The sequence below is a fragment of the Mytilus californianus genome, unplaced genomic scaffold (assembly GCF_021869535.1).
Source record: "Mytilus californianus isolate M0D057914Y unplaced genomic scaffold, xbMytCali1.0.p SCAF_8, whole genome shotgun sequence".
Lineage (NCBI taxonomy): Eukaryota > Metazoa > Mollusca > Bivalvia > Mytilida > Mytilidae > Mytilus > Mytilus californianus.
In genome coordinates, this window is record NW_026262734.1 from 89,477,648 (window position 1) to 89,501,140 (window position 23,493).

Below are 23,493 nucleotides of genomic sequence, written 5' to 3' on the forward strand. Positions count from 1 at the left end.
ACGGAAGCCAGGGATGAGAAAAGCTCCCATGGGACAGGCGAGCTAAAAATTATTAAGCTACGCAATTAATAAATATCGTTTGGTAATCAAAATCTAAGACTGCGAAAATATTATAAGGCTTAGACCTGATAAAAAGTACATACAAATATTTGTCAAAACTTTTATGTAAATGTAACATCATCGATTTACAATCGATAGCATGTATACAATCGTATCATCATTAAGCCATGTATATATATGTCTATCCATATACGTCGTTCTTCACAACATTTCCACAGCTGTTAATTAAGTTTTGGTGTGTATGCTTTGACAAAGAAACAAGTTCAATGCTAATTTAACAAGAGGAAGACAACAAACGTAATTGAAAGGTATTATTGACTTTTTATAATATTGACTCAACAGAATGTTGATTGCAAATACAATTATCATGAAACTCGTTTTGATATAAATAATATGGAATTGATAAAATTACCTTTCATGAAATATGCAATTTAAAACTATATTTCCTATATTAATTGAACAGTGGTTGAACCAATGAAATATTAGATTAAAACATTTTGCCGATCAAGTTTTCATCGTGAATTGATAAACACCTAAAGCTCTATCGGCGTGGCTAATTTCCGGAATATAATCTGTGCACAAGATAGGCTTTGTAGAAAAAGCTAAAAAAGGAAATTGAATTATTCATTTATCAGAAGAAAAAAAAACAGCGGGACAGAGTTGAAACAAGATAGCTGCCATTCACACGAAAGAAAAAAAAATAATACTTGTTAGAATTCATTTAAGCGGTATCATCAACAAACTAAGATGAAATGATGGATATTCAGAATCAAGTCTGCATGAATAAAAACAATATTTTTTTTAAGATGGATTATATCACAAACTTTCACTATTGAAATATACACTTGACTGTCATCGATTGGTCTATCTAAATACATTACATTTCATTGACAGTATCAAGACACAGAACCTGTCTTTGTCATCGTATTACACGGAACAAAAGTGTTTCAGGGAGGCTAATGGTGTTTTGAGTAAAGCCCATTATGTTTTAGATCAAGTGTCAATCTGCGTCGTAGTTAAGGATTACAGACTTATCTCCGATCACGTACGAGAAATCCATTCATAGCATGCCCTGAGAGAATTTGTATGTTCATTTCCATATGATATGAATAATAGGATGTTGGTAAATTTAAATTCATTGGTGATGGATGCTTAAAATTATCTACTATTTGTTTCATAAGCCAACAGGATTTTTTTCGGTAAGCGTTTAATTATAGAATGGTAGTTTTGTGCAAAGGTGGTAAGAAGAGCTTTCTGAAATCTTTTCGGTAAGCGTTTAATAATAGAATGATAGTATTGTACAAGGAATAAGCGCTATCTGAAATCTTTTCGGTAAGCGTTTAATTATATGAAAGTATTCTGAAAGGTAGTAAGAGCTATCTGAAATTTTTTCGGTAAGCGTTTAATAATAGAATGATAGTATTGTACAAGGTAATAAGAGCTATCTGAAATCTTTTCGGTGAGCATTTAATTATTAAATGATAGGATTATGCAAGGTAGTAAGAGCTATCAGAATTTTCTCGCTAAGCGTTTAATTATTATAAAATGATAGTATTTTGAAAGGTAGTAAGAGCTATCTAAATTCTTTTCGGTAAGCGTTTAATAATAGAATGATAGTATTGTACAAGGTAATAAGAGCTATCTGAAATATTTTTCGGTGAGCATTTAATTATAATATGATAGTATTATGCAAGATAGTAAGAGCTATCAGAATTTTTTTTTTTCGGTAAGCGTTTAATTATAAAATGATAGTATTTTGAAAGGTAGTAAGAGCTATCTGAAATCTTTTCGGTAGGCGTTTAATAATAGAATAATAGTATTGTACAAGGAATAAGCGCTATCTGCATGAAATCTTTTCGGTAAGCGTTTAATAATGGAATGATAGTATTGTACAAGGTAATAAGAGCCATCTGAAATCTTTTCGGTGAGCATTTAATTATAAAATAATAGTATTATGCAAGGTAGTAAGAGCTATCAGAAATTTTTTCGGTAAGCGTTTAATTATAAAATGATAGTATTTTGAAAGGTAGTAAGAGCTATTTGAAATCTTTTCGGTAGGCGTTTAATTATAGAATGATAGTATTATGCAAGATTTTAAGAGCTATCTATTCTTTTCGGTAGGCGTTTGATTATAGAATTGATGGTACATGTATTATGCAAGGTAGTAAGAGCTATTAGAAATCTTTTCGGTAGGCGTTTATTATAGGATGTTAGTATTATGCAAGGTAAGTGAGCTATCAGAAATCTTTGCGGTAAGCATTTTTTTTTTTTGAAATTTAGTATTGTGCAATGTAGTAGGAGATTATTTTTTTTTAGGTTCACCCAAAAAACGATTTAAGAGTGCAATGAAATTAGTGCTGGTACATTTATGGTTATATAAGTACTGTTTAAATGTAAAGTTAGTGATTGCGTAGAATATGTTATGCATACAGCTCAACCTGGGTATCAAAAAAAAAAACGGCCATGTGTTAGTCACTTTTGGATGTATTCAGTTGTAACTTACCGCGAGTCCCTTAAATGGTTAGTTTCCAGTGGCGTAAGAGTGGACAGAAATATGGGAGGGAAAAGCAAAAAAAAAAAAATAACCGTCTCATGATAGAAGTAGGCCAGTGTCCTCTTTCATTTTCGTTTTTTTATTTTCAATGATCTTTCTCTCTCCAACTGTTCCTATTGCCCCCGCCCTATCCCGGTTCCTATGTCCCTGGTTTGTATTATTTGTTGTTAAGTATTCATTCATTCTTTTATGGTATTCATTCTGTGTTTTCTTTTGAGTGTAATGCAATAAATTAGTTTGTTTTATAAGCATTAGTTATGGAATTAATTCCCCATTTCCATGAATACAAATAATATCCTGTTGGAAAGTTTATCGAGCAAACAGAAAATAAGAATATCAGAATGAATAGCTCTATAGTGCATATCCGGAGTCATAATGAACTGTTTTAGAATTAGTATTAGCTGATCATTGGCAGTATTGCAATACAAAAAGTATGGATCTTTCCAATTCTATACACCGGATATCCGTTAACTGACGCCCAATTACACACGTAATGCATGTTACAGGGAAATTTTAAAACAAATACACAAAAGTTATGCAAACCACATTCCTATCAGGTAATTCAATAACCATAACAACAATATCCAACGTTATATATATGTGATACATGTTCGTAATGAATGTTCAAATATTAACAGTAAATTTCAAAATGTCTCAGGTTCATTAACATGATTAATTTACAAACCCTTAATTGATTTTGCCATTTGATAAGGGACTTATGTTTGAATTTCCCTTGGTGTTCGATATTTTTTTAATTTTAGTTAAAGGTTGAAAAACTATTAAAATTCTCTTTAACATTCAAAAGAGAATTTATTTATTTGGTTATACAGATTTAAAAGATAAAAATGAAAATAGTAGAAGGTCCATATAGGGTATGTTTAAAAGTACATCAGTTTTATCTTCCAGTGTTAATAATGATGATTTGCTTAGAAGTAGAAAATAAAATAAAGAAGATGAAAGTATCAGGATGCAATTGACGAGATCCATATGGTTGGATTTATTCTCTCTATAATTCAACTTTTTTTTTCGTTTATTGAAATGCATAGTTTGTTCTTGTGTTGTGTCGTTACACCACCGTGCCAGGTTACTAATAGGGGAAGAGTTTGTTTCTAAAAACATGTTTAACCCCGCCACACCAATTGTGTACCTGTCCCTAGTCAGGAGCGTCTAGTTTAGTGGTTGTCGTTGGTTCATGTCTGTCATATTTGTTTTTCGTATTTTTTTTTGTTATGAATGAGGCCGTTAGTTTTCTCAATTGAATTGTTTCATATTTTTCATGTCGGTGCCTTGTATAGCCGACTATACGGTATGGGTTTTTCTCATTGTTGTAGGCCGTACGGTTGCCTAAATTGCTTACATCCACTTCATTTGAACTTTTGTTGATAGTTGTCTCATTGACAATCATACGATATCTCCTTATTTTTATATGTATTATTTATAGGACAGTTCCTAAGGCACTCGTATGATATCAATACATCTGTTAACCTATTTTGGGTTGAAAAAACCTCCACGCAAAGTCTATAACTGCTTGACAATTGAGTTATTAAGAACCCTACAAAACAGACCAACATTCATCTCTTATTTCATATTTGAATGTTCGAAAATCAAGCACAGTCTTACACATGTACATGAAAACGTGCACTTGCATAAGGTCGATTTCTATCCGACGCAGCTCATTTCACGGTACCAATTTTTTTTCTGCACCGGATGTAAAATAATTTTGAGGAATTGTAATAAATAAAGTTGATAGCAGTAATAAACCAGAATACCAGACAGCACACCCAAACACACAAATATTAAACCAACACCCAACTCCTTCGAATACATAACAGAGAACATATTGACATAAAGTCAAACCTGTTATAAAGGTAACCTCTTTTAAGCGTAAACCTGTCCTGGCAGGTCACCTCCTGCTTTTACCGTTGTAGTAATACTTATGCACTTTGAACCTCAATTCAAAGGTCATCTCTCTTATAAGGTCAGTTTTCCCTGTTCCCAAGGGTGACCTTTATATACAGGTTTGACTGTATACATAAAGACATACAACACATGTATAACCTAACTTTTTACGGGCACATACTGTTGTGGAGCCAAACCAGTTTTACAAAAACAAACCTCCCTCTTTACTTATCTAGACCGTAGTTCGCTAAACAAAAACAAAAAATTATAATAAAACCTGCACGGGCAAGCTATCTACAGGATGACCCCTAACAGATATAATATCCTAGGTCATTTTAGAAATAGTCATAATATTTTTGATGCATTGCTTGAGGGCATTATTTAAGTGATTTCAAATTTGTATTTCCAATTTATAAATAATGCATTTGTACTTAAGCTTAATATATAGATTAATCTGGCAATGGGGCTTTCGATGAATTTCTGAGTACAGGCTTTTGAAATTTCTGCTCCCAAAAGATTTATGTATTTAATTTCCCAGACTTCCGATCTCGAAGATTTCCTGGTTAATGCTATGCAAACACATGGGATCATTTGTGCCTTCGAATTGAGTACGAACCCTGCAGGTGCCTGGTACTTTCGACTAAGTTCTAAATTGACTAGGATTGCTAGTTTTCCTATCGAAGGTCGGTGGCACTTCGGCTTCCTTTGCAAATAAAAACTGACCGCCACGATGTGACCAATAGTTAATCACAACAATCAATCAACATCAATCAATCGAGCTAAAATATATCAAAAACAGCTACGTAACGTTTTTGTCTGTGTATGATTTCATAAACGTGACGTCAAAAACGGGTTTATACATGTACACACTGTTTGATTGACATGACTCAGACCAATGCAATTAGACTTTATAATAATATAACATTGGAATTGTTATTTAATGAAGAATTAATTTTGATTGATGATACTTTTTGATTACCCTGACGATACAGTATTTGTTTCAGCACCATCGCTACATGTGCATCATCCGGGACAAACAACGTCATTACAGATACTGAAAATAAAACATTTAGATGATACAGATGTACAGAAAATAAAACATTTAGATGATACAGATGTACAGAAAATAAAACATTTAGATGATACAGATGTACAGAAAATAAAACATTTAGATGATTAAACTTAATGCAAAGGAATATAAAAGTCAATGAAATAGTTACGGCTTTACTGATTGAATTATTTGAAGGAAAATAAGCAAACTGAATTAAAAAATAAATGAAGCTAATAAAAATGAAGGAATAAAAGCAAGGAGCTTGTTATGCTGTCTTTATTTCAAATATCCAACCTTTATACGTCCTTACTAAGTGATTGTGAAGAGTTTCTCTACGTAGATTGTATATACACGAAATAATTGCGATTTATTCGAGGAGAAATTTTTAAGAAATCAGGATAAATGAGGCAGTGAAACTTCATGTAACTAAACTAAATAATCGATTGTGATTCTGGTTTAATCTGAAGATACTGCAAGACCCAAGGTCACCCGAAAGAAAAAGTGTATTGTGCCGAAAGTAATTTAAAAACGACGATGAATGAAAAGAGTCTGAAAAAGGCTTTGTTGAAGAAATCATCGTCGCCTTATCCAGAAAGAAAGAAAAGACCTCGTTTGAAATTTGCATGGAATCGAGAACAAGCCGTAGATTACGATAACTGTAAACAAATTGATGTCTTTATTCAAGACGTGATCGAGAAAGCAAAAGAGGATTATTTAAACACTTATTCACAACAAAATGGTCAATGTATGGATGAAGATGTACCAGGTAAGATTTCTGTATATGGTATATGAGGGTCTGGATGGTGGTCCTTCCATTTCGGTATTCTTTAATTTTTACGGTCTTTTATCTCTATTCTTGTACGTGTTGCTTATTATTCTGTATTCTTTGTTTTTTATCACCCCACTTTTTTTCCTATTTTTTGTCATATTCTTCTCTATTATTCATCATTTGTTTCCTTCTATCATGCGCATTGTCTCATTAGCCTCTATTCTCAGACCCTTACATGTAATTATCACATGTGCATACTTTATTAAAAAATAGGTATAGTTCATGGCATTAAAAGTAAAATAACAAAAATACCGAACTCCAAGGAAAATTCAAAACGAAAAGTCGTTTATCAAATAACAAAATCAAAAGCTCAAACACATCAAACGATTTGAAAACAACTGTCATATTCCTGACTTGGTACAGGCATTTCCTTATGTAGAACATGGTGGATTAAACCTGGTTTTATAGCTGTATAAACCTCTCACTTGTATGGCAGTCGCATAAAATTACATTAAATTGACAACAATGTGTGAACGAAACAAACAGGCATAATATAGGACAAAATGTCTAAAATACGGGTACAGCAGTCAACATTGTGTTATAATCTTAATCACTATAAAAACTAACAAATATGTCAACAAAGAAAAACAAAATGGCATATAGACAAAGCACATAAGCAAAAATGGAAGACAAGAATACAAAAAATGACCATAGCACAATAACACAACGGCGGGATGTATAAGTACCGAGCCACGCCAAAAGGACATTACCAAAAATGTAAGAAACAGTACAGGTTAATGGTTTTTACATATATATCCTTACGACCATTGTATGTACTTAGTTTGGTGTCATATGTCTACGTACAACTGATATTTATATATATTTTTTTTTTCTCTAAATCTTTGGCAATTTAATCTTTTCTGGACCCATGCATTGTATAACACAATTTAATCAACGTGCGGTTGCTGATGATCTCAGAAGATGATTGGCTGAGTTTAAGGGTCATAACCTTTATCAGCTCGCTGGATGAATCGTATTTGTGTTAGAGAAGTTGACAACTTTGTGCAATGTGGAAGACACTCAAAGGGGGTTTTCGTTTATCAAAAACGAAAATTCATTTGATAATCATTAGTTACTAGTGGATTATCGGATTTCTCCAATATCGATATTTAAAATTCCATAGTTTAACAACCTCGATTGGATAAATTCGATAATCCATTGGTACCAATGTAAGAATCTATATGTACTGAATATTCGTATATCATTAAAACACAAATGTTGCTTTAATGTTTTTTCTCGATAAATGAAAAGAACACTTTTTGAGATAACAATAAACATGAAATATATATATTATATAGACTCGAAGGTAGTCGAATAAATCGAATATACATCTTCACTAGCACAAGAAACACAACATATTAACTGTTTTAGTCATTTTAAAGTATTTCTGGCAAAAAGCTGGTTGGTAAAAAGTAAAATCACAGAAATACTGAACTCCGAGGAAAATTCAAAAAGGAAAGTCCCTAATCAAATTGCAAAATCAAAAGCCCAAACACATCAAACGACATAACTATCGATAATAGAGACACGTCTTATCGTACAGTGTTTCTCAATATGCAGGAAAAGTATATCAGTGGTTTTTTTTTAATAATTTTGCTTAGAAATCATGTTTTTAATTTGAGACGTCATCATGCATACTCACCGTTTATTGTGACATTATACAAGTACAATCAAATGAAAGCACGAACATTGACATCAAAGTTGAATTTCGAACAATGAAAAACTGAGGTCAAGCAAATCAGACGTCGATTTAAACAGCTTAGAGGAGTATACGTTAGGGAAACATTATACGATAGCAGTCGCCTTTATCAAATGATAGTTTTTCATCTGTAAATGAAATAACACTTTAAAATAAAAACAAAATTAATGCAATCAAGTAATTGCAGATGGAAATTTTACATACTAAACCCATGGAGAGGATTTTAGGCATCTTATTGACTGTCACATTTTTTTGTTTCAGCGTACTTAATGAAGGAATATCTAGAAAGTAGTTTAGTTGTTATTGGCTTTCAACTGGCGTTCAGTAACTGCGACTACTCTCAAATCTCTACTTTGTGTCTTCAGTCCTTTGTTAGTTGATTTTGTTTGGTTTGTGTCGATCTTACAAGTTAGGGGAGAGTTGGTCGACTGTAGATATGTTTTACCTCGCAACATTCTGTATGTGTCTGTCCCAAGGGATGAGCCTGTAAATCAGTGGTTGTCGATTGTTGCTGTATATCATATTTGTTTTGTAAATAAATCAGGCCGTTAGTTATTTTCGTTTAAATTGTTTTACATTTGTCATATCGGGACCTTTTATATTTTTCTCTGCGGTATGGGTTTTGCAATTTTGTAATACGGTATACGGTGTTTTATAGTTGATAGCTTCTACGTCGTTTGGTCTCTGTTGGAAAGTTGTCTCATTGGCAATCATACTATATCTTCTTATTTCTATATTGGGACGAAACAAATTCACAAAGCGTTATTTTCATTTGTGAAACAACAATTGATGTCATACCAAGAACCTAACTTAAACGTAAACATTGAAACTAAATAACAATGATTTGTCATTTTAACTTATCGATCCGGCAATTCAATGCTTCGTTTAGGTATAATTGGCTTTGAAAAGTTAATGTTGGAAATAAAACCGATATAACCATGAAATTAAAGTACTGCGTGTGCATGTCTGCTACCGAATAATAGCAATTTTGATTCACAAAATGGCGTCAATAAGTCGAACGTATTGGATGATTTTTACAAAACAATTTTTGATTTTGAATAAAAGTATACTAGTGTTTATTACAATGCACAGAACGATATCATAGAAATTTTATATTTCCATTTGAAGTATTAGTCACAACCTACAATACATGTCTAGCCAATGATAATTAATTCAAATATCATATACATGTATTTATCTTGACATTTTCATATGTTGTCATGCCAGGTCTTGTATTATAGCTTGAATATGTTCAAAGCTCTAGAGTAAGATATTGTGTTACCTTTTTTGGAACAAATAATTTCAGAGAATTTTATATCTTACTTTATAGTATGGGTTTTGCTCATTGTTGAAGGCAGTACAGTGACTTGTAATTGTTCATATCATCATCCTTTGGTCTCTGGTAAATAGTTGTAGTATTGGTAATTATACCGCATCTCCTTATCTTTATTCTGGAAATGGTTTAATGGTGTAATTTTAATGTTATAAAAGTATAAAAAGACAGACTTTGGCGTTTTCTGTATAGTTAAGACCAAGCTTATAAAGATAACTAGTTCTATTTCCATGATATGAACAGTTTACTTCATAATTTATTTAAGCTGACAATAAGATGATATTAAAATCTCCTGATGTGTTCCGAGTATAAAAGCAATACGTAATGGTATTAACTTTAATGTCAGTCATCGTAGATACCACAGAGAGATGTAGTAATGAAATATTAATGATGAAGTATTGATGAAAGGAAAGCAATATAAATAGAATGACAGTGTAGAGTCTGAAATTATTAGAAAGCAAAACAAAAATACTCTCAGGATATGTGGATGTATGTTTTTTTCTCAATTTTGGTTAGTTTGGTCGAACTATAAATGTTGACCTAAACGCTTTTACGTCATCAAGGTACAGATCGAATGAGATCTATGAACTTTGATCCACTTAGTAGTGTTGAAAATATGTTTGAATTTTAAAATGCGGGTTTTCTGATGTCATATTCAAACTCTCGACCTATTTATTGCAATTAGTATATCATTTAAGTATGTTTTTCTGACGATTTTTCAATAATTAAAAAAAAAGCACCATATAAAATAGCACATACAAAAGAAAATGGAAAAACGTCTTTTGAGTTAATTTTTGTTTTGAAGAATGATAGAGGCGCTTTCAGTACTAAACGTATTTTCATTTGCAGAATTTTTAAATACAGATACAAAGGAAATGTGAATGAAATACAAACGAAATAGTTTAACCCTACAACATATTCATGTCCGTGTAACATTAATTAACCCGTGCAGTTGTTTTCTTTAGTCTTTACTTATTTTCCTATGTTATTATTTTTTTCTCTTATATATCACATGGTACCTGATCTTGGATCAAAGTTTCTGTCTAATTTAGTCACAACTTTTGTTTTTAGACTAAAACGATTAAGATCGTGATATGTTGTATAGCTGAAGACCATGTTGCTTTGTAGATGTTTGTTTTGTCATTTGTATCGTCGGGTTGCTGTCTCATTAAGAAATATCCGGCATTTTCTTTAAATCATATGTAAAATAGACAGGAATCTTCATATTAAAAAGAAGTTCACTGAAAAGAATATTTGGTGTGGATCTGAATTTTAAAATTGCTGCAATGACCAAAAAGTATCCTGATTTTTTGAAATTTCAAGAACTTTTTTATGAATATTTATTCGAAATATTTTAGAAATGGTTCATACATATCCTAATATATACCAATTTTACGTTTTTGTTGCCAATCATGGCTAGCTCAAGATGGCCACCACCATTGAACACAACGTAAAATGAGAAACAGATACACACAGCTTCATTCCTTCTGTCTAAAATAGTTTGCGATGTTTTGTATGTCAAACTGAAATAATGACCACATCGGAAGAATATAAAAAATTCATACAAGAAATATGTACATACAGATTTACAGAAACCATATCCCATATCAAAATGTGTCTCAAAACAGCATGCCAAAACATTGAAGAGGGGAATAGGACACAGAGTCTTTCATTGGGGTCTGAATAGGGTTTACAGAATAGACAATAATGGCAAAAATGAGCAAAATAATTGAAAAATAGAAAACAATGGGGTGCAGAAGTATAAAGGATATTATAACTGTGGAAAATAAATGAATTAGATTATACAAAACTGATTACAGAAATAGAGGATATACAGAATAAAGACATCAAATGATTAAAAAACATAAATAGTAAAATCATTTTCATTGGAAATTTACAGAATAAGCTTTATTTTTAAAGATAAAGACAAATGTCCTGAACATTTAACAATACAGAAATTAAGGACATCACCCAGACCCTCTTTTATAGGGATTATGTAGTCTAAAGTGCAAACCTTTTAGATATTTTTATTTCTTAATCGATTAATTATTTGTGAAATAGGGAAAACGACATCAAATCTAGACATTAATGAGTTAAACGGATTAATTCCGGAAAAAGAAAAAGCTCTCTATCTGAAAATAAATTAATTATTCTGTCGTTTTCTATTAGTGCAACTGTGCTAAGGCTCTTAAAAGAAAAGATGTAATATAGCACGATTGAAGGCAAATAATCGGTTAATTAATTCTCTTTTTCCACATTTATATGCTATTCTACAACTATTTACCAATAATAAAGAGATATAATAGTGTCCTAAAACCAAAATATACATTTTATGCGAACATGATTGTCGGATAAGTAGCAATAAGGTGTCTGAACAGCTTATCTCATACTGCCCTGTCATCTGAAACCTCTTTTATATTGTTCTTTATTAAAAATAAGTTTCGATGGTAATGAATGACGCAAACCAGTTTTTAACCAACTTATACATGCATGCACGCGAGCTTGGATTTTGGAAAATGTTGTAAATGTACCTTGACTTTATTCTTTGGTATAATAGAAAAATCCAATAGATAGACAATAGACAACATTTACTTGCACATTTATATGAACACAAAATTATGCCTCGTTGACTTTCTAGTTATTTTCATATTTTTGTTTGTTTTTATATTTAGAAAACTCAAGTATTTATGAATTTCTTTATCAAATACAATTTTCGATAAAGACGTCTAAGACTCGTTAATCATGTTAATCATGTTAATCATGATTTTATATTTTGCAGAAGACGAAGAATGCAACAAATCAATCCGTTTTCAAGTTGACGAAAGATTCACAAAATCAGATCACTGTTGTGGCCAGGTAATACATTTAAAATGCAATACTATATATTTAATTTTATTTCATACTGTTACCCACACTTAAACTACTATAATACAGTGTACTTGTGCTTACAAAATTGTAACCGCAAGATATGAACAGATCCATATTGGAATGAAAGCAATTGGAATTCCGTGCAACTGAAAATTGCATGAGACGAGGTCTTTCGGTCATACAACTTTACTAAATACTCGGAGTAGAACAAAATGTGCTCAATACACTACAATGTAAATTCAGTATTTTGATTTATCAATTTCTGAGTCTGAATACAATAATCAGGTTCGTCAACATCTCGTGCAACTGAAACATGTTCACACATCGTGCAAGAAACCAATTTCGGTTTGTTGTAAAGTAAAAGAGAGGCGAAACATACCAAAGGGACAGTCAAACTCATAAGTCGAAAATAAACTGACAACGCAATGGCTAAAAAAGAAAAAGACCAACAGAAAAACAGAAAAACAGAATAACAGAAAAACAACAGTACACAAAACACAACATAGCTTAGAAAACTAAAGACTTAGCAACACGAACCTCACTAAAAACTAGGAGTGATCTCAGGGGCTCCGGAAGGGTAAAATCATATAAGAATCATATCATCAACCCTGGTGGACTGCTTTCGCTCAGATGTACAATGTTTAAGTTTTTGATTCTGTCTGAAAATAAAATTATGCAAATGTTAAAACATATATACTTGCTAACATCCGTCAAATTAAATAAGTTCGTTTGTCTTCACTGTTATTTAGTTTATCATGCTTGCAGAAATGTATATTATTTTGCATTACCAAATACGGTAAGGATATAACAGTAATACATGTACTTTGATGTTTCTTCTGTCATGTTACTAATGCAAATATGACTTTTTTCCACTCTACCTATGAGTTTGACTATCGCTTTATTATCTTCCGCCTCTTTTAGTCATATTGGTCTCCGTAGAGTTATCCGCAATATATGAATAACTGTCTTACGACATTTTCTGTTGTTAAATGCCTACTAAAAAATAAGACTTAGCTCGACATTTCAAAAACATGAAATCGATAAATAAAACAAAACCCGAAAGGCATTTGTGCAATAAACTGTAGTAGACCTAAACGTCTGGTATTAGTTGTATATAATACATAGTAAATATAAGATTCCAACAAACTTACTTACAATGTTTATTCATTTTAATATAAAACCAATGAAATATTATCCTCTCAAAATTAATCAAAGTTTACCATAATACTCTACAAAGTCAGTCCAGAAACGTTCTTTATCAAAGTTTACCATTATAATACTCTACAAAGTAAGTCCAGAAACGTACTTTATCAAAGTTTACCATAATACCCTACAAAGTCAGTCCAGAAACGTACTTTATCAAAGTTTACCTAATACCCTACAAAGTCAGTCCAGAAACGTACTTTATCAAAGTTTACCATAAAACCCTACAAAGTCAGTCAAGAAACGTACTTATCAAAGTTAACCATAATACCCTACAAAGTCAGTCCAGAAACGTACTTTATCGAAGTTTACCATAATACCCTACAAAGTCAGTCCAGAAACGTACTTAATCAAAGTTTACCATAATACCCTAGGAAGTCATTCCAGAACGTACTTTATCAAAGTTTACCATAATACTCTACAAAATCAGTCCAGAAACGTACTTTATCAAAGTTTACCATAATACCCTACTAAGTCAATCCAGAAACGTACTTAATCAAAGTTTACCATAATACCCTACAAAATCAGTCCAGACTCGTACTTTATCAAAGTTTACCATAATACCCTACAAAGTCAGTCCAGAAACGTACTTAATCAAAGTTTACCATAATACCCTACAAAATCAGTCCAGACTCGTACTTTATCAAAGTTTACCATAATACCCTACAAAGTCAGTCCAGAAACGTACTTAATCAAGGTTTACCATAATACCCTACAAAGTCATTCCAGAAACGTACTTTATCAAAGTTTGTCATAATACTCTACAAAATCAGTCCAGAAACGTACTTTATCAAAGTTTACCATAATACCCTACTAAGTCAATCCAGAAACGTACTTTATCAAAGTTTACCATAATACCCTACAAAGTCAGTCCAGAAACGTACTTATCAAAGTTTACCATAATACCCTACAAAGTCATTCCAGAAACGTACTCAATCAAAGTTTACCATAATACCCTACAAAATCAGTCCAGACTCGTACTTTATCAAAGTTTACCATAATACCCTACAAAGACAGTTCAGAAACGTACTTAATCAAAGTTTACCATAATACCCTACAAAGTCAGTCCAGAAACGTACTTTATCAAAGTTTACCATAATACCCTACAAAATCAGTCCAGAAACGTACTTTATCAAAGTTTACCATAATACCCTACAAAGTCAGTGCAGAAACGTACTTGATCAAAGTTTACCATAATACCCTAAAAAGTCAGTCCAGAAACGTTGTCAACTGATGTCATTTGTTTTAAAGGGATTAATTTGGTGCTGATGTTAGACCTTTGCCAGTTTCTCTGCGTGCATTTAAAACGTGTCTAGACTCAAGGTGATAAACAACTTGACGTATTGTATAGACATTTTCTATAATTGTTCAAGACAGTGTGTCGACCTCTAGAAGTATTTTTCCCTTTTTTTTTCTATGCCCCCGCCGCTAGGCGAAGAGGGTATTAAGGTTAACGCTTGTCGGTTTTAACGTTCGTCCATCCCGAAATCGGTTTCCCTTCTCTAGCTTTAGCTTGCTCAACTAAATGTTATACAATACACAACACTTACAATCACCAAACACAGATCTAATTTGAATTTGGGTGGCATCACTTTCACCATTCTCGAGTTATGTCCCTTTATAAATGAAAAAAAAAATGCTGAACTTGCCGTTTCCGCATTAAATCTAAAAGAAAAAAAAACACGTCATTATGTTTGAATTAGTAGATTAACTCTTGCATATCTAAACATTTACAGGCTGGTGCATCTGTTTACCACGGACACATATTTCTTCTTTTATTGTTTGTATGCTGTTATGGTTTTTTTTAGTTAAGAGAGGGTATTCACAAACCTGATTTTATAGCTAACTAAACCTCTCACTTGTATGACAGTCGCATAGAATTCCATTATATTGACAACAATGTGTGAGCAAAACAAACAGACATAATAGGTAAAAATGTCAAAAATTGGGGTACAGCAGTCAACATTGTGTTATAATCTGAATCACTATAAAAAAAAACTATTTCAACAAAGACAAAAACAAAAGCAAAAATGAAAAACGAAATTTCAAAATTTACCATAGATGCTTTATTATGTATTCCAGGATGATGTTAGTTGCAAAGAAAATATTTCAAAAAGGAAAACTACAGAAAATAACAAAGGTTCTTTAGCTCAGGAAACTGTGGAAATGAAAGAATTAGGTAATTAAATATAGAAATATAAATTTTTGTTCATGAAATACGAAAAAAAGAATATTTCGTTATAAATATTTGATCTTAAACCATTATCTATGAGCTCGAGTCCCAGGGCAACAAATGCACAAAGTAAACAACGTTATAAAAATTATATTTCATCTTTCAGCAAGTTCATCATAACCATTTGACAAATCAGGGACGGATCCAGGATTCTAGGTTAGGGGGCGCAAACTTAAATTTTTCGTCGAGCGAAGCGAGGGGAAAATTGTTTTTGGGGTAAAATTATCGAAATATTCTTTATTAATCTGAGGACAACCCATGCTTTGCAAATTTTAGGGTGGGCGCACGCCCGCCACGCCCCTGCCTGAATCCGCCCCTGCAAATGGCGATATTAACACCACACAACTTAAACTGAGCACAGAAAAACATGTGCAAAGAATGAAGAAATGACTTGTATGACCTAGATAAATAAAACTAAATGCATTTTTTTTAAACAAAAAAGTTTGATACTTTGAATTCCTGAATTTTGATGGGCATTTTCGTTGGTGTTAAAATTCACTTACTGCCCCTGTGGGAAAATATTTGATTTTAATATTGTTTTGTATTGTAATCTGAATGATACGGACAAAAGATATCTACTCAAATAAACTCATCATAGATACAAGGAAAAGAGTGGAACTGAGTGGACATTAAATCAAATTTAGGTGTTTTGTTTATTTTACCATCTTTTGCAGTGTAGAACAAAAGTGCATTTAAGGATGTATTCCTCTGACGTTTCAGTCTCGTTGAAATCTCGTTCTGGAATCATTTCCAAAACATGTGATGCAAGTGGGAAATATCAATGAATTTAAAAAATATTATAATCAAACTTAACTCTGTGAAAAAATTGTGTATTTACAATAAGTAGTTTTTGAGTAATAAAATTTCCCAATTTTATAACCAATCAAGTCAGTCTCATTAGCCAAAATGTTGCGAAAATGGGTGAGGGGTACAAGCAATGATTTTACCAGAAACATGAACATCCCATATCAATTTTTTCTTTTTAAATTTTTCAGATATGTATTTTTTCAATCATTTATAACAAAGATGTTGAAATAATATGCTTTTTGTTCTAAAAAAGAGAAAAATCCTAAATTTACAAAATTGACAGCATGGTAAATTTGACACGAAAAAGCAACAAAATTTTATAAAACTTTCTTACATTAACACCTACCTATAGTTTTTTTTAAGTTAAATTTATTCAGATTGGTGAACTTCATCTTTAGTGAAAGTTTGAAAAAAAGTTTAATTGTTTCATGATATTAGCCTAAAAAATGGGTAAAAATTGATGAAAAATGGGAAAATCATCAAAATTGGCTACTTTCAAATGGCCGTAGCAAAAAAAAGAAGTACACCACCATATGATTTTTTCTTCACCAATTATTATTTAACAGTCATATAAACCCAAAAATCAGGTAAAGAAAAAAAGTTTAATTCTAGAAATTTTTGGCTTCTCAGAGGTGTACATCCTTTATGTTCCACCATTGTCTGTACTCATAAACATCGTGGTGTCTTCGTAGCAATGTCAAATGGTTTAGCTGAACCTTGAAGATTATTAACGAAAATTTGAACGTGTATGTCATTTAAACAGTATATCAAAACCGATGACGCAAGAACAATGGAAAAGTAACTCTTCTTACGAAAATTGTTGACAAAATCAATCAAAAAATAATACCGGTGACGCTACCGAATAAAAGCTATTTCTAAACAACCATCGTGCATTTGAAAAAAAATATTGTTAAACCGTGCTATTAGAAATATATACATGTGCAAATACATGATGCCTTTTGCCATTATTTGTCGACATAATTGCATAAGAAGCTTGTGAGACTCAAATTTCAAAAATATTAGTCTTAAGTTTGCTGTGAATTGACAAAAAAAAAAATCTAAATCGCTAAGTCACTAATATTTGGAGTGTTCCACATAGTCCTTAGCATGTTGCAATCTCCCAAAATATACTAAGTTTTCTACGTCAAAGTTTTCGAGTATGACCATTTGCTCTGGTCACTTGAACTTTTGATATAGAAATATTGTTTTTCGTGAAAATATTTATTCAAAAGTTGTGTCTGTGCAGATTTAAAAAGTAAAGATAAGCATTTTTTGGAAGTAGGTTATTCGTGAAAGGATTTTCAAATTTACAGCATAATATAACAGCAATATTTAATATATATATCTATCAATATTATTTAATCAATGCATCTTTTTTTGGAAGCATTTTTTTCTAAATATATGTGTATAAGATAGAGAGTAAGACAGTCTGAACACCAAGGAGAGAGAGAGAGAGAGAGAGAGAGAGAGAGAGAGAGAGAGAGAGAAAGAGAAAGAGAGAGAGAGAGAGAAGTGTGGTGAGTTTTCAATACAAAATCATCTGGACATTGAATTATAATTCGGTATATTAAATCCTGCATTTTAATGTATAGCCGTTAAAAGATTTTTACTTTTAAGAATAGGTCTTTCTTACTTTTATTTACGGTCTCCTCGGTGTATTCGCCTTAAATTTTTCATCGCGATAAGGTCCGTTTGGATATGGTAAGTAACTTTATTTCAAAATTGTATGAGACTTTTGATTCCGGGAATGAATTGCATTGTTGTTAGACGCACCCAGTTGTATATTGTAAGCTATATAAACAGTCCTACATTTCTTTGGTAAAGTCAGTATGAACGCTAGAACAATTCTTTATATTTCGTGTTATGATAGAATGTGTTAAGAAAATTACAGACGCTACAAAGTTATACTTATTTGTAAGATTACATTCTCTTAACGTAAACCATATTCAGTTATGTTATACTAGAGCATTACTTAGTCAAAACATTCAATCACAAGTCTCCTTTGTAATGACAACCTATTTGCGTCTTCAAAGAAGAATGGCGCTGATTAATTAAAATCTTTTCTGTTATACACGTCAGGTTTGAAATAAGTCTTATTAATTTCTAGTTTACAAATAAGATCAAAAAGCTTTTGACGTCACCCTTTATACACGCAAAGAAATAGTTTGTCTATCAAGAACGTTTTCTCGGGGCTACTTTATGATTCTTCAAATGGCAATTCTTTTATAAATATCGACTTTAAACATATGTTATGATTTTATTTTTCTATGTTTGATTTTTGCTTAATGAATCAAATCAAATGTAAAGACACCTTAAGCCATATTTTAATTTGGTTTTATCCGTGTTTTTGTAATTTTTTTTCAATTTTTCTTGTATAAAAAGAGAATTGGATACGACAGGTGGAAATCACAACCCGTAAATCGAAAAAAAACAGTATTGCCGAACGAAGAATGAGCTTGATTAAACTTCTTAGAACTCGTTTTGTTTAAAACAGTAATATAAAGGAAATGATCTATAGCCATGAGTTGTAAAAACGTAGAACTCGTTTTATTCAACCCAGTAATGTAAATAAAATGATCTATAACCATGAGTTGTAAAAACGATTTCTGTCTATTTTGAAGTCCTTAAATGGTGTTAATTTCCCAGTTATACCATACATTATAACAACACTCACTATAAACCATTATACCTTACATTATTCCTCATGCACCATACACCATACACCATTCCTCTTTCCCGGTCACATTTGAATCATACACGATTTGCACTATTCACAATTACCCACAATGTAACGTTATTGAAGGAACGGCTAATTGCAACTCATATTTGAAAACTTATTGAAACTAACGTAAACAAATAAAAAAAGAAACAATACAACGTTTGTAATGCAGCGCAGCATATACAATACACCAATGCACCATTTTACTATACACTTTTTTGGGATGTTTGAAACCATTTAGGCGCTAGCAGGAATCGCCCAAAAACAACACCGAGTACAACTTAATAGACCACATCAAAAATATTTCGGCATATGCACGAACAGTATAACCAAATATGTTTACAGAGCAGATGAGTGCACCCCTGTATTTTTGTGGTATTTAATTCTTAGAGTTTTGTGGACTGTTGTATGCGTTTTTGCCATAGTGTTTTTCTTCTTTTGGATTTAGTCCATTTGTATCGACAAGGGCAGAAAAACGAATAACCTCTTCCCTCTTTCAGTCGATATTCAGATACAATATCTTACAGATCATATCTCTGAGTGTATGAATATATGAATACTACAACTATGAAAAATGGAGAAAGATTGCAATGGGGCATTCAAAAGTCGAAGCGAAAATGACAACGCCATGACAAAAACATACATAGGGAATAAAAGCCTGAACAACACTGAACCCTACAAAAAACGTAAATAAGCAATGCGTATGTTCATGCCAGCTAATCATTGATGAGTTTGAGTTACAATTAATAACTTATTTTTATATTTTAGGTAAGACGTCATACAACGGAGAACGTAAACCCCTCATCGATAAAAACAGTGAACATAAATGTTGTTCAAACAGAAACATATGCTCACGGCTTTTAATATTATTGACTTGCTATCAATGCCGTTGTTTGCAAGAGTTTTTTAGTGATAGTTGACAAATTATGTTTTGCATCTATTAACGTATCATTGATGTTACATGTAATTACCATGGATAAAATGTTCATATACTAAACAATATGATATATAGCAAATGTATGAAATTATATGTATTCTAAACATTAAAATAAGCCACTACATGTCTATGGCAATATGATATAATACATTTCTCATGAAATACACTTTACTTAGACGTCTGGATAATGGTGATATAATCAGCTAGTAATAAGCTTTTATTCTAGGAACAAGCTTAAGGCTAGGGGACAAATAAATTATTTAAAGTATCTACAACTGTAGCTTTGTAATCAATACGACTCATCCTGCATATGATAACAGTGAAACCTGTATATAACGGACACCCAAGGACAAGAAAATACTGACCTCATAAGAGACGTTACCTTTGAATTAAGGCTTAAAACGCATTCGTTTTACTACGAAGGATGACGTGACGAGACAATAATTGTTTTGATCTGATTATTGTTATTATTATTGGTCACCTTGATTGGAAGTCGGTATTATAAATGAAGCAAAGACATATTTATGTTTTATATATCTTTCAAAGCGACCACGTAGACTTATGTTAATAACCTTTTATGAATAACTGCGTGTAATGATTAAAATATATGTATCAAATTACAAAAATTGGGTTTTACATGAATATATTGTTTTATTTTGTTCCTTTGTTTTCCTCTTATAGTTGATGTGTTTCCCTCGGGTTTAGTTTGTAACCCGGATTTGTTTTCTCTCAATCGATTTATGACTTTTGAACACCAGTTACTACCGTTGCCTTTATTTATATTCAGATTTGACCTTCAAAATTTAAAAGTTAAGAAACCATGAATTTACAAAGCACTAATACATCTGTAGTGTTCATAGTCACTGATTCAAACTTATTCCAGCAGATAAGACGATCAAGTTTGTATTATCTTGTCTCGTAAAGACAGACAAGCATTAACAACCGGGAATTATTGAGCCTTGTTCAGAAAGTAATTGGTAATTTTATAACCAGGGAATACTAGCAAACGTCAAACAGCTGTTATGTATCGTGTAATTATTGTTAAACTATGGAATTATAAGAAAAAAATAATACAGTACAGATAGGAGGTAATCTAGTATTTGTAAAAAAGTTATTTTCTAGAATAGATCGTGGTTTGATCAAATTTGTCAATATCGGAGTATTTTTGTTCATAACAATTGAAAGTTGTAAACACATTTGTGGTCAGTTTTCTCGTCTGTAATTGATTTGCTCACCCTAAACAGATTTTAAGCCTAGTACCTTCTGCTAGCTATTATTCGTGTGTTTCTTTGTCCTATATGTTCTCCCATTTATTTGTATTGTGGTCCTGTCATGTGATGTTGTCGTTTTGATGTTGTGTTTGACGTTGCCATAAAAGCGGGAGGTTTGGCATGCCACAAAACCAGGTTCAACCCACCATTTTTTTCTTAAAATGTCCTGTACCAAGTCAGGAAAATGGCCATTGTTATATTATAGTTCGTTTCTGTGTGTGTTACATTTTAATGTTGTGTTTTTGTTGTGTCGTTGTTCTCCTCTTATATTTGATGTGTTTCCCTCAGTTTTAGTTTGTAACCCGGTTTTTTTTTCTCTATCGATTTATGAGTTTCGAACAGCGGTATACTACTGTTGCCTTTATTTAAAAATGTGTAATTGATTTATTTTTGTAATACAGAGATTAAATGAAGTACTGAAACGTAACTTTAAACTGTAACTTCAAAAGTAGATGGTTTGTTTCATATCTTAATCTTTTCCTCGATATTGACAGCGATTGACGACTTCAAAATAGAATCTACAACAAACGTGACGTATTTAACTTTCGACATGGCAACTCCCCATTCTCATCAGAAAAATAATCTGCTTCAACGAATGAATTTGTTTTAGGCAATACGTTGCGATCATGCATGTTCACCTTAATGGACTTCATGAACAGGAGATGTGAACCTTACACAAAAACTGTTCAAACTGGGTTATACTACATAAGTTGTACGGTCAACATCGGGAAAAAAAAACTTGTTGACCAATAAGATGTGTCGATGTCTCCATTCACTTGTGAAATGTTTTCTCCGTCTTAAATCTTTAGATACAAGAATTTGCATTGTGGGTGATAAAATTGAGAATGGAAATGGGGAATGTGTCAAAGAGACAACAACCCGACCATAGAACAGACAACAGCAGAAGGTCACCAACAGGTCTTCAATGCAGCGAGAAATTCCCGCACCCAGATGCATGCATTGCAGGCTTACCCTGTCTTCGCACCCTGTTTTTATTCCTTTAGGAGTATATACGATTTCCTTTACAACGTGTATACCATGACAAAACACAATTTTGGAAAAAAACGGTCTATTGTGTTCTAACATTTTCACTTACCATGGTTCATAATTCCTTTAACAGTCACATGAATTGTTTTACAAAACCAAAACCAATAAATGTTTATATATATATATATATATATACAAGAAATGAACTATACAAATTTTCGAGCCAACGATTTGTATTCTAGAATGGACCTCATGATTGGCAGAAATTCTTATTCGTTAATTATCATACTTAGATAACATTTCAAATCACAGTCTAACATTTCAATTTTCTCTTTTTTTGTCATTACTTACCTTGGAATTATTGCCGTCTGAAATCTATAGTCCTGAAACCAATTAGAGGGATAATAGATATATCATTAAGATTGCCTTAGTTCTAGCTTGCTATAAAAACCCACCATTTTCTTCGGAAACATGCCTGTACCAAGTCAGGAAAATGACAGTTGTTTTCCATTCGTTCCATTGTTTGATGGAGTCTTATGTTTGATTTTATCAATTTTTATGGACAACCCCCTTTTTAAATTGACCTTGGAATTCTGTATTTTTGTCAAAATATTTTAGTCTATGAGTAATCAGAAATAAGATAGAAACATGATAAACTATGTTAACGTTGAAACCAGAATAATAGTTGAAAGCGCACGAATTGTTATTTGCTTTGATAAGATTTTAAACCCAAAACCTTATACAAAAATGGGGGCGATAATATAATAGAAAACCAAAGGTACAGCCAAATCCGTAGAAAAACTAAGAGCTACGATTTCACTGACAAAGGGATACTGCATACAAGGAACCTATTGCACTACGGACTCCTAAAGTGAAACTTGAATTAATCCCATGGTAGGTTTTACGGACGCCATCATGCATGGTTTGGTTGACCGTTATGGAATAGATGTGTCACAAATGTCTATGGATATGTTCCTCTTGTTGTTACCGCACTTCCATCCACTATTTCTCAATTGTAACATTATCGAAAGCGGCTTAAATTT

General features: G+C 32.0%; 1 protein-coding gene across 1 annotated transcript; it reads left to right on the forward strand.

The window, feature by feature from the left end:
* The first annotated feature begins 510 nt into the window (after positions 1 to 510).
* Positions 511 to 20,851, forward strand: LOC127711345 (uncharacterized). The gene is made up of 5 exons (XM_052217375.1): positions 511 to 1,259; positions 5,518 to 6,330; positions 12,205 to 12,281; positions 15,579 to 15,675; positions 20,024 to 20,851. The coding sequence occupies exons 2-5, from the start codon at positions 6,099 to 6,101 to the stop codon at positions 20,173 to 20,175; spliced, it is 558 nt and encodes a 185-aa protein (XP_052073335.1). The 5' UTR covers positions 511 to 1,259; positions 5,518 to 6,098; the 3' UTR covers positions 20,176 to 20,851.
* Positions 20,852 to 23,493: the final 2,642 nt, after the last annotated feature.